Source organism: Hyperolius riggenbachi, chromosome 2 (assembly GCF_040937935.1).
Source record: "Hyperolius riggenbachi isolate aHypRig1 chromosome 2, aHypRig1.pri, whole genome shotgun sequence".
Lineage (NCBI taxonomy): Eukaryota > Metazoa > Chordata > Amphibia > Anura > Hyperoliidae > Hyperolius > Hyperolius riggenbachi.
The window spans coordinates 525,820,318-525,833,718 of record NC_090647.1 but is presented as its reverse complement, the minus strand read 5'-3'; the positions used below and the strand labels follow the sequence as shown (position 1 = coordinate 525,833,718).

At 45.6% G+C, this 13,401-nt stretch overlaps 1 protein-coding gene across 6 annotated transcripts in view; it reads left to right on the top strand.

Annotated features, from left to right (window-relative positions):
* GRIK1 (glutamate ionotropic receptor kainate type subunit 1) overlaps window positions 1–13,401 on the top strand; it is a 599,538-nt gene that overhangs the window by 394,996 nt on the left and 191,141 nt on the right. For all 6 annotated transcript variants that reach the window (XM_068270607.1, XM_068270605.1, XM_068270609.1 and 3 more), the window contains exon 7: window positions 9,435–9,578. In XM_068270607.1, the coding sequence (XP_068126708.1) occupies window positions 9,435–9,578 (144 nt within the window). The remainder of the gene's footprint in view (window positions 1–9,434; window positions 9,579–13,401) is intronic.

The window sequence follows — 13,401 nt, the reverse complement described above, 5'->3', positions numbered from 1 at the left end:
CTAGGTGTCTATGAGATTTGGTTTTCTAGCTATGGATGTCTTTGCTTTTGCATAAAGACCAATGGTGGATCTGATCTTTAAAGTGAACCGAGCACCTTTTTTTATCATTCAGGACATTTTTATAGCACATGAAAAATGCATGCCGACAATCTGTTTCATTATTAAAATAAACTTTCATTTTACCTTGTATTTTACATTCAAAGTAGATTAATTACCCGGTTTCAGCAGGGCTGCCCGGCCGTCCCCGGCCGCAGAGCTTTCAGGTCCCTAATTGTTTTATTGGGCTAATTACCAAGAGGTAAACAATGCTATTAGACAACAAAGGGGGTTAGTAATTAGGACTGTTTCTTCAAAGACCGAGTTTGCGTCAATGTGTCAAGATAGCATCTCTGACTTCTGTAAATAAGGAATGTGAGAAGGGGAGGGGGGAACATGGCAGCTTCTATGCCAGGAGAGATTCCATTGAAAGAGAATGTGCTCAGTTCCCTTTAAAGAGAAACTGTAACCAAGAATTAAACTTCTTCCTAAGCAGTAGCAGATACCCCCTTTCCCATGAGAAATCTATTCATTTTCTCAAACGGATCATCAGGGGGATCTGTATGGCTGATTTTTGTGGTGAAACCCCTCCCACGAATGATGTCAGTGCCTCACAGCACTGAGGCACTGATATCACACTGTGGGAGCCTTGTTGCATTGTGGGAAATAACAGCTGTTTACAACTGCCAAAAAAGCAGTCTCCTTCCAGTGACATCACCTGCCAGCAGTAAAAATGTCACCATGTGATAAATGTCAGACTGTGAATCACGGAGAGGAAAGATTTTACAATGGGCAAACACTGACTAAATCATGTATACATAATTATTGTAAATATTAAGCACTTTTTTTATTACATTATTTTCACTGGAGTTCCTCTTTAAGATCCCCAGTGTTTCCTGTGCAAAGTGCTGCAATCATTTGAACTCTTCTTGATGAAGGTTGCGTGATGTTGCCTGTTCCCACTGGTAAGAAGATGGATTGGGGAACACACATTTGTCGGGCCGTGTTGTTGAACGTTCAACCATCCATCTAGCAGTGAGTCGGGGGGCAGGGCTAGGAGTGTCTTATGGCCCATACTCACGAGGGACAAAAGTGGCCTGTCGCCAACACACGTGAGCGTGTGCGCGACAGGCCGGCAACAGCTCGTCGCCAGCTCCCTCCGCGTACACACGCGGAAGAGGGATCAGCTGAGCGACGGAAGCTGTCGCCGACGCTCCTCCCCCGCCGCCATACTCACGCGGACTAGCGACAGATGCGGCGGAGTTGCGGCGGCAACTGTCGCCAGGCGATTGAGCGGTTCAATCGCCTGGCGCCATCTGCGATGAGCGACAGTTCGGGGTGCGCGTCCGTGCAACACCGCATACTCACGGGCGACCTGCCGCCGCAACACGCGCGTGCCGCGAGTTGCGCCGAATTGTAGCCCGTGAGTATGGGCCATAAGTCTTTCTGGGAGTGAGCATTTGTAGGGACAAGATAACAATCTATGAATTTGTGCTGCAAATATTCTTAGTTTGCATTCAGTGAATTTAAAAACGAAAATTGAAAAATGTTTCTTGCTTTATTCCTCTGACTTGATGCTAAAGTGCTCTACGATTATTGCTGGTCTTTTTTTATTCCTTTGTTTTAGTGAACATCTTCAGATGGTCTTACGGAATTACTATTGTTATTTGTACTATGTTGTATAAGCTTTTAGAAGAAAAGAGGGTTTGAGCATGGCAATATTTCTAAGCTCTCTGTTCAAAATCAATATATTCGATTGTTAATGCTCTAAGACATTACGTTGTTTAAGGCTGTGTAAAGTTGTTAAGTTTGTTATGCCACAGCTTAATAAGTAGGTCACTTTTTGTATTAAAAAAGCTGTGTCTAGTCAGGGCCAAATTTCTGTCACACAGACTGAGAACTAATGAGTAGGGGAGCTGGGCAGTACGGAGGTGTTATGGATTGAATCTGGGCCAAGACACTATCTGAAATCTGTACGATAAGTTAATTGATGTACCTCAAAATTGGCTTAAAGCTGGCACAACTCCTGGCCTCCTCCAGTGTTCGGTATCGCCGCGAGGGCCTGTTCCACGTGACTCAGTGCATGTAATGACGTCACATAATGCGCCAGTGTCAAGTGGAACTGGTACTCCTGGTTACGCCGAACACTGGAAGAGGCAATCAGTCTTCCTAGTGGAGAGGTGAGTTTTTAAGACTTTGCAAGGGGTGACGACATTTGGGTGGACACCAGCCGGGGTTCATCGGATCCATTGGTTGATGCGATATCGAACAACTAAAGATTTTTTTACCATTCCCGATCGATCCAGTCAATTGATTTGGGATGGAAATAGATTGAAGGATCCATCAGGCAGCCATATTGCAGCACCGATTCTCTTATCGAATTGGAAGGCTGATCAGCCCGCAACATCAAGTAATGTATGGGCACCCTTAGATTGTGTTGGACATATGACTATGGTAGAGATTGTGAGCCCCTGCAAAGGATAGTTAGTGACAAGACTACGTGCTTTGCAGAAGATGTCAAGAATATATAAATGCTATATAAATAGATAAAAAGAGAACTGCTAGCATGTACTGGTGGGTTACATGATGAGAGATACAGATGAAGCCATAGAGACATCACTGGAGTCAGAGGCATAACTAGGTCCCACCGGGCCCCCCTGCAGAAATTCTAAGCGGGTCCCCTCCCTGGGGCCCGCTCGGGCCGTTTTGGGGGGGGTGGAGGGGTCGCAGTGTAACCCTGAGTGGTGTTCTTCTTTACTTTTAACCTTCCTGGCGGTAACCCCGAACGTAGTTCGGGGTAAGCCGCGCAGGGGGTTTTCTCAGGCCCTGCTGGGCCGATTTGAGTAATTTTTTCTTGCTGAACGCAGCTAGCACTTTGCTAGCTGCATCAGCACTTCGATCGCCGCCGCCTTGCGCTCGATCGCCGCTATCCGCGTCCCAACACAGCCCCCCCCCCCCCCCATAGACCCCTGCGCTGCCTGGCCTATCAGCGCCAGGCAGCGGCAAGGGGTGGATCGGCACTCCCCTAGACGTCACGACGTCCATGACGTCGGTGACATCATCCCGCCCCGTCGCCATGGCGACGGGGGAAGCCCTCCAGGAAATCCCGTTCTTTGAACGGGATTTCCTGATTGTCTACCACCGGAGGCGATCGGCGGGGCTGGGGGGATGCCGCTGAGCAGCGGCTATCATGTAGCGAGCCCTAGGCTCGCTACATGATTTAAAAAAAAAAAAACCAGGGCTGTGGAGTCGGTCCAAAAATCCACCGACTCCGACTCCGACTCCGACTCCTCAGTTTAGGATTCCACCGACTCCGACTCCGACTCCGACTCCACGACTCCGACTCCTCTAATTTGCATATTACAATTTTGTTGATTAAAAGTATGTAACATGAAATTCGTCTCTTAACTGCCAACGCTTAGGAATTTTACAAGACAACTGAAGTGAGAAGGATATGTAGACTACTATATTTATTCCCTTTAGACTAAAACTAGTCCTTGGTAAGAGTACTTGTAAAAGGTACAAACCGGAACAAAGAACATCTATCAGGCCCTAGGCAATATAAGTGTGGGTACATGTAAGAATGATGTGCAGGTACTCTGCATGGGGAATGAGGAGATTGTAAACAGACAACACCTCTGTGTTCAATGTGCACAGCATTCTCAGTGGATTCCCTGTAGCTCTGTGGGGAGTGCATATGTAGAGTATAGTACTACTGTGTAACAAAGTAAACCTGAGACAGATGAAATTAAAGTTTTATACATACCTGGGGCTTCCTCCAGCTGCCTTCAGGATAATCAGTCCCTCGTTGTCCTCCTCCACCACCTGGATCTTCTGCTATGAGTCCAGGTACTTGAGCCAGTCAGGCGTAGTGCGCATGCACACACTCCGCCGCCAGGAGCATACTACACCTGTGCAGCACTATTGCGCAGGTGCAGAATGTTCCTGGCTGTGGGAGCGGCATGCGGCCGGACAGCGCTGACTGGCTGAATTACCAGGACTCATAGCAGAAGATCCGGGTGGTGGAGGACAGCGAGGGACTGATTAGCCTGAAGGGGGCTGGAGGAAGCCCCAGGTATGTATAAAACTTTACTTTTCATCCGTCTCAGTTTCCCTTTAATTTGTAGTCACCAAACCAAATTTTAATAACACATCAAATTATTTGATTTCATCAGCAAAGGGAGTGCATACATTTGCATAAATCAGCATCAATGCGGAATTATTTCCATCTCATTGACCATCTCTATTAGTGACACAGCTACACATCAGGCTTTATTCTTACAGCATAGATGTTATTTAGTATATATAAGAGATTCCTGTGTACACATCATATATACAGTCACAAACAGATATGTATATCTGACCTTAAAAATACGGGGACTGCTTTATTGAAGCAGCACAAGTAACTAATTTTGATTGGTTTATTTCATTTTTGTGGACTAAGCACAGCTATTACTGTATATATACATTATTTTTAATGACTATTATCTGAGAAATAGAACATTTTATCATATTTTCTATTTTAATTACAGTTACAAATTCATTAGGAGTCGGAGTCGGAGTCGGTGCATTTTTTCCCGACTCCGACTCCGACTCCAGGCACCCAAAATTGCCCGACTCCACGACTCCGACTCCACGACTCCGACTCCGACTCCACAGCCCTGAAAAAAACAAAAAAAAAAACGGCTGCGCTGCCCCCTGGCGGTTTTTAATAGACCGCCAGGAGGGTTAAGTCACTTTACTTTTTATAAAAGCCACAATAAAGAAAAAGTCCAGATGTCACAGTATGAACTCGTTTTATGCTGAATAAATGTATAACAAGTTTAATCAAGTAGCACCTTATAGGAAATATTCTTCTCGCAGGAAGATCTCGTCCTACAGTAACACCAACTTCAAAGAAAACAGTTCTTCGTTTACTATACTGCAATATCTTTAACAGGGTTATTTAATCATGAAAATATCTGCCTTGCATGGCATAGCAAGCAATGCAGGATATTCCTCTTCATCTCAGATAACTACAATATCCACCAGTGAACTTCTTGCTGTGACTGAATAATGTAGGATATTTTTCACTTTGCAAAAGAACACTGTCCCCTGTAAGGATTCCTTTATGCACATAGCATTTACAGGTGAGGCAATTCTTGCAACTGAACAATCAGAGGCGTAGCAATAGGGGTTGCAGAGGTAGCGACCGCATCGGGCCCTTGAGCCAGAGGGGCCCCGAAGGGCCCTCCCTTATCTACAGATTTAGCTCTCTATTGGTCCTATGCTCATAATAATGACTTCTGTAGATACTTTGAATAGTGGTAATCATTAACAAACTGTTCCCCATCCCCTTCTTGCACCTCTGACACTTTAGATGCCATTGGCAGATTTTGGTGCGCCGTATAAATTGTTATGTATAGAGTGCTTGGGGGGCCCCATTGTAAAACTTGCATCAGGGCCCACAGCTCCTTAGCTACGCCACTGTGAACAATGTTACAGCAGTAGGATATCTTCACTTTGCAATATAACACTGTGGCTTTAAGGATTTCTTTATGAACATAACATGCACAGATTAGTTTTTTTTTGTTTGCAACCAAGTGATGATGAACAGAAGAAATACTTTCTGTTGGTAATATGTAAGATATCTCTCTGGAGCTACACAGCACAGGTAGTCTGGATGGCTTGAGACACACCTCTTAAGAATGTGGTATTGGTGGGTTATTCCTTCCTTCTTCTCCTCTAATAATGGCTACTGATACTCCCAATTGTTCAATATCTCCCTTCAGTAATCCTGGCATGCAACTTCCAGGGCAAGGCGTAGTTACAGAATAGGAAGTCTTTGGGTCACACTGCAGCAGCAATGATGCACTAGAGTTGCAGGGACAGATGAGTGAGTGGGGAGCTAACTAGTGTTGTCCGGATCATGAACGATTCGGATCTTTGATCCAAATCTATTTTGTGAGTCGAATCATCAAAATGAGTGATTCGGATCGCAAAAGGGGCAGGGCCAGGAGCGACACGCCCTCTCTCAGCGGGCAGCGCGGTCCTGGAAGCAGAGCTGAGATGGATCGCTCTGTTGGATGGGAGGCAGCCTTGCAGGGAGACAGGTAGATGAGAGAGAGGGGACATGGGTGCCACTGCCAGATATGTGTAGAGCACATGTTCTGGCTGGAATGTGCTGCTCATTATAGGCTGTCTGTTCCGCAGTTGTGCACAGTGAACACATTGGAAGCTTTTGGCTCAGCTCAGCACAGCTCAGTAACTTTGCAGGCACTGTAATTGCAGCGCAATATGATCCTCCTGCACTCGCTCTAAACAGCTGCACTTATCTTCTGGGAATGCTTTGGGGAATGCTTTCTTTCACTGTGCGACGTTTGCATTCAGAGTATACAGATGAGCATATAGGTGAAATACATGTAAAGCATATGATTGCAGCATGTGGGTATTGTGTGCAAACATTTCTGCTCTCTGCTCGTCCCTCCTTCCTTCTCTGTCCACTCCCTGCCCTCTGTCCATCTTCTCCCCTTCTCTATGTGTCCACCCCCTCCCCTTCTCCTGTCCACAGCAGGGAAAGACCTGTCCTGCTATTCATTTCACCCCCCCCCCCCCCCCAATGCTTCGGTAGTAAAATGATCCGAGATTCGGATCAAAGATCCGGATCTTTTCAATGATCCGATTCGAATCATCCGGATTATTGAAAAGATCCGAACTTCCCATCTCTAGAGCTAACAAGGCCCAGGGAAGATCTCTCCTTTAGTGGTGAGTGTGACACTTATCTGGAGTGCTGCAGCCACATGCAGCTTAGAAGACTGGAGTCCTGCGTGTAGGTGCTGGGGTGTCTGGCTCACTGTTTTCCTGAATCAGCTTGTCCTGTCCTCTCCTGAAGTATCTCTCTCCTACTCTTGCAGACTCTCCTTTCAGTTTCCCCTTGACCCACCTTATCAGCCTTCTCTCTTCTCCTCTCCCAAAAGGACAACTCCCCTTTCTGCTTTTCTAACTTTATTGTCCTAAAAACAATATAGACACAGACATGCTCTGAGAGCACAGCCAGTGGCTCCCAGGCATGTCCCCTCCCCCCAGAAGGAAGTTAACCCTCAGCCATACAGACCACTGTGAATTTTAACCCTGCTTGCCTGCTTTATCAAAAACACGTATACATATATAGGCAGCCATGCACCATACAGTTTGCACTTCACATATGTGGGTAACAGCAGCATGAGGGGGCAGGGGCTGCAGGCCCTATTGTTACGCCAGTGACTGGAGTGCAGCAAGGTGCATTACCTGCCTACAGACTCTGTTCCACTCACCAGTTTGCATGGAGGGGCATACTGTATGTGGTTACCTAATACTGAGGGCATCTCTCACTACGTAATACCTGGGGGCATTTCAGGCTACCTAATACTAAGGTCCACCTCTGGTTACATAATACTTTGAGAAACATCTGGCTACCCCATACTGAGGACACCACTAACTACCTAATACTGGGCATAACAATGGCTACCTAATACTAGGGGGCACCTCTGGTTACGTAATACTGTGAGAAACCTCTGTCTACCCCATACTGAGGACAGTTTTTGTTGCCTAAATCCGGGGGGGGGGGGGGGGGAGGCGTCTTTGGCTAGGGAATACTTCTGGTTACCTAACACTATAGGCATCTCTGGTTACGTAATACTGTGAGAAACCTCTGTCTACCCCATACTGACACTGCTATCTACCTAATACTGGGCATAACGCTGGCTACCTAATTCTAATGGCAACGCCTTTTGTTGCCTAAATCGATAAGGTGGGGGGGGGGCACCCCTGACTACCTAATATTAGGGGAAACCTCTGGTTACCTAATACTATGGGCATCTCTGGTTATCTTATTCTGGGAGGCTCCTTCGTCTACCCAATAGTAGTGGCATCTCTTGTTACTAAACACTTGGGGACACCTCTGGTTACCTAATACTGGGGACACCTCTGGTTACCCAATACTGTGGGCATCTCTAGTTACCTAATACCGGGAGAAACCTCTGGTTACCTAACACTGGGGGCACTTCTCTAATATTTTGCTATGGACAAAAGTGATTTCTGGCTACACTCCAGCCAGTGATAATGTTCTTCCACCAGTATTACCATACCTATCTAAATAGACACTGCTATTGCAATCTGAATGACAGTGTCAAGTTCTCCTGAAGGGGTCTTCATATTAGAAGCAGTTGCAATTAAGTAATAGATGTGTTATGATCTTGATGGAGGGAGAGTAGACACAAACAAGTGCTAAATAATTTAGCTGGAATCTCAGTGACCGATAAGTCAGTGAGGTAGTTCCGTTCACCAGTCCACATCAAAAGTATCCATATGAGGTGATACACAAGGCTTACTCTAGCTATAGACAACAAGGATATGTTAATGGGTGGCAATGTTTAGGAGATATCATGAAGAAGCATGTGATCAGTTTGCTAAGGTTGTAGGGTTCAGAGCCTTACAAATCTATCAGCTCATCAAACTGATCACGTGCTTCTCCATGAGTTCTCCTAAGCATTGCCATACCTAATGATTAGATCAGGCATGGATTTTTCGTGTAACAGACTACCGGGAATGATGGAAGTTGTCTCACATTCTCTAATGGTACGGCCACAATACTGGAGTAGGAGCTCTTTAGCAAACACAGAAGGATGACACCTCCGACCATGATCAATGGATCAAATACTGGCACTTATCTTACATTGTTTCAAAATAAAATTATGATTTCAAAGGGGGTGCCAGTATTTGATCAATAGATACTTGGGGATGTTTTGTCTATATCATCATGGGTGAAAGCTGGCCTTATTTTCCTGGTTGCTATGGACTAAATGGACATTTATCATAGCCTGCAGATCAATAGGTCTACTGTGAACTTTGGTGAGACTTTGGTAAAACTCGACTTATGACTAAGAAAAAAGCAACTTTTTCTGCTGTAGTGAAATGGGTAGAATTCATTTCTTGCATCTTAAGGCTACTATGTTTGAATCCTCACAAGAACACTGTTGGCATGAACTTTGTATATTCTTCCTTTACTTGCGTAGATTTTTCATTGACAAGCTGGAACAGAAAGAGAGGAGTTGTGAATATGTCAGACTCTTCACTTTCGTTGTGAATGGACTCCCTGGTGAGATATTTCTCCATAACAGCCACACTGTGCTTGGCTCAGGAGAAGGCTTCACGGACCACAATCATAACATTAATTAAAGTATTCTGTGTGGGTTTTATTTCAGTCCTCCCGCTATACAAATCAACTTCATTTTCTGTAGCTGTCTACAAAAGAGCCTTCAGAACGTGTCCATCAGTATGAAAGAATTTTCCACCTGCTGTGAGTGACTTGACAGTCAAAGCAGTTGTACAAAGTCTTGAGCATTGTAATGAAATGTAGTCTGTCTATGTCTTTAATGCAGACGGATGCAGCTTTGATGTATGATGCTGTCTACATGGTCGCAGTGGCAACCCAGCGTGCAATCCAGATGACTGTCAGCTCCCTTCAGTGCCATCGACACAAACCCTGGAGATTCGGACCTCGGTTTATGAATCTCATCAAGGAGGTAGGTCACACATGTACAGGTAAAGGAGAAAAGTAAACTTTAAACTCATTTAAAGAGAACCTGTTGTAAAACCTGGGTCAAAAGTTTCATTCTTATGTAAGGAGAGGAAAGTCTCTGGATCCTCCAAAGGCTTCCCAGGCCATCCTCTGGACCTCCGCCACTGCCTTGGACCCTCCTGCACATTACAACCGCGCTCTTTTAGATGCATGAGTAGTCCTCTCGTGTCATGCTTAAAGAGTAGTGCAGTCATGAGCTTGGTTTGTGACAAGAGCTTTTCTGATTTCTTAGGGAGATCTGTGACCAGCAATGGTGGACCTGAGGATGGTGTGTAAAGCCTCTCCAGGATCCAGAGGCTTCTCTCTTTTTAGGTAAGTATTTGACTTTTGACCCAAGTTTCCCCTCAGGTACACTTTAAATGCGTCTGATAAAATGTTTATTTCACACCCATTGACTTGAGTTCATTGGGTGAAAATGTCCTTTCTTATTGCCGTAGATTTCAATGTGTTTGGTGAAAATTCGTTTTAACGTCCATATATTTTCATGAATATTCTCGTGTGCAAAAATGTGATATTTACACCAAAAAATGATGCCGAAATGAAAATGGGCATATTAGTCCATCACACAGCAGCCCACAACCCAACCCCCCAACGTATTAGTGAGAGATCCGGATTGACGTATAATTTCATCCTGATCGACTCCATAGTTCTCCCTCCTTAGCTGTGTCCCACTCAGGGCAGTGCTAGCTGCAATGGGACACTGGGCAAAGAGTACATGGGCCCCCCCCCGACCCACTATACCTGTACCTTACGCCCCCGAAGCAGGTTGTTACGGCGCTCTGCGCCAAGCGCCAAGACTAGGCCCTGCTATAGCAGGAGTGATATAGTCCCCGAAGTACATCTCCCCCGAGTTGCAACGACTCGGAGGGGAATAGTATTTAACGCCTCCAGGGATTTGAGCGTCAGCAGGGAGATCCGTCATTTTGGCAGTGTAGGTCCATCCCCCCCCCCCCCAAAACCTTTCTCAGTGACCCAGCTGCATGTACGGGGTGACCACTATTCACTTGGGGGGGGGGGGGCTGGGAGGAGGGGGGACCTATCAGCCGTCTTGGCAGTTGTCAAGTTTTCCCCGGTGTAAGCACTGTCCCTGGTACCATCATGCACTGCACACTGACTAATTCCGCACTGTAGAGATTCACAAGCACTACAATGCAGCTTGATAGTATGATCAGATATGTGAGGGATCTAACGTCATACATGTTACCTAGGTAACGGGGTTGCGCTAATTGTGCAACACATGCTAGCACGGTGGCGTAGTAGCTAGCACCCTTACCAGGCAGCTCTGGGTCCTCGGTTCGAATCCCAGCCAGGGCACTATCCGCACAGAGTTTGTATGTTCTCCCCTGTGTCTTTGTGGGTTTCCTCCGGGCATTCTGATTTCTTCCAACATCCCAAAAAAACCATACAGATACGTTTTTGTAGTAGTTACAGAGGCGCCAGCAGAATAAAAATGAGTAGTCTATTAAAACCAAATAAAAAATTGGGGGACTGGGGTGGATCCGTCTCCCCAATATATATGACACAACCACCATACATGGTATCCAGAAAAATATATATTTAATCAGTACTCCGCATAAAATTATGCAACGCGTTTCGCGGGTCCCAAGCCCGCTTCCTCAGGCAAATACAAGAGCAGGAGTAACTCCAAGGTTGTGCAGATAGGCTGCGCTGCGCCTCTGTCTCATACAGATAAGTTAATTGGCTTCCCCCTAAATTGGCCCTAGACTACGATACATTACACGATACATACATAGACATATGATTATGGTAGGGATTAGATTCTGAGCCCCTCTGAGGGACAGTTAAGTGACAAGACAATAAATCTGTACAGTGCTGCGGGCAGTGGCGTAGCTAAGGAGCAGTGGGCCCCGATGCAAGTTTTACATGGGGCCCCCCAAGCACTCTATATATTGTAACAATTGATACGGCGCCCCAAAACCTGCCAAGGGCAACTACAGTGTCAGAGTTGCAAGAAGGGGATGGGGAACAGTTTGTTAAGGATTACCACTATTCAAAGCATCTATAGAAGTGATTATTATGAGCACAGGACCAATAGAGAGCTAATACTGTAGTTGACGGAGGGCCCTTCGGGGCCCCTCTGGCCCAAGGGCCCCGATGCGGTCGCTACCTCTGCAACCCCTATTGCTATGCCCCTGGCTGCGGGTGATGTTAGCACTATATAAATACTAATTAATAATAATAATACCTAACTGTTACTATCTCACTGTCAGTAGGACTGGTAAAATTGATCTTCACACATGTTAGATTTACCGTCATTTTCTGAATCCACCCCTTTCTTTCTTTCACACCTTTCAACATGGCTGGACTGATTTGCATTCACTTAATCATGACATTACAAAAAAAACTTTTACATAACCCTGTAATAAAATGTTAGTGCTTGGTCTTTAATTTTTATGGAGCAACAATTGTGGATTTCGGCACATAATCTCATGAGGACGAAACTGCTGGAACTGAATTTTTAATTTGCAGGCTTTTTTTTTGATAATTAGTTCAATGTTAATGTTTCGTAGCATACAGCGACATTAAAGCCATTCATTCACCTTGACTGCTAACGCTGTATCATGAAACAGAGACCAAGCTAAAATATAAACGGAACTTGTAATTAGTTTCAGCTGGCCAGCTCGAAATCTAAATATGGGATGGTCAAAAAGGTCACCTTCTGAAATACGGTATATGAGGCTTTATCAGTTGATAGGCAACCAAAACTGGGGACCTTAACAACAGAACAGTACAATGCAGTAAATTGCCTACTTTTACATTTAGGCTTCTTGCACACCAAGACGTTGTGTTAGGTGCCACGTTAAGGTCGCATAACGTGCACCTAACACAACGTATGGTGCTGCAAGAGCCGACGGTAGAGTGAGCCGCGTTAGGCGGCTCGATTCCTATAATGTCTCCCAGAGTGGCGCTGATTGGCCAGCGGGACCACGTGATGCGGAGCGAGACACTCCGCATCACGTGGTCCCGCCGGCCAATCAGCTGCCGCCAGTGCAGTGAATATTAAGTAGCCATGTGCGCGGCTACTGTAGCTGGCTCTCCCCGCCTCCTCTCCGCCCCCCACTGCGCATGTGCAAACAGTCTAACGCGGCTATAGCCGCTCCAACGCCGTAGCATGCTGCACTTTGCGGAGAACGTGCAGCATTACATGTAACGCAACGTGGGCTGTGTGAACAGCCCACTTGTGTTACATTGCTGTGCGTTGGGGGAGCGTTACAGGCGCACTAACGTGCGCCTGTAACGTCTTGGTGTGTAAGCAGCCTTACTCTTTAGCAGCCAATTTATTTAGAGACTTGCTAGTGTTCCAGACCAATTTTTTTTTTATTATTATTTGTAACATTTCCCTGCTTCTAACTAGTACTTCTGTAATGTGTATTTATGGCCACTTGTCACTAGGGGGCAGTGTGAGACAATAACAAAGGACTTCTGATTTAAATTTATATACTTTCTGCTAGTAGAGAGAGATCAAAGCATTTCAAGAATGTATAGCACAACAAGTTCTGCCTGAGTTCTGACTGAGTTCTGCCTGAGTTCTGACTGAAGGCAAAAGCAGTGCATTTTTATCAAACAAGATAATGCTATTGAGAGACCAGAGATCTTTTCTACTACCTCTCAGTAAGGGCCCTTTTCCACTAGCTGCGTTTTTGCCAAAAACGCAAAAATGCATGCGTTTGCTGATTCTTCTAGGAAGAATAAAGAAACTTCAGCTGTTATCTATAAATGGCTTCTTTGGGCTCTCTTGGGTAGGC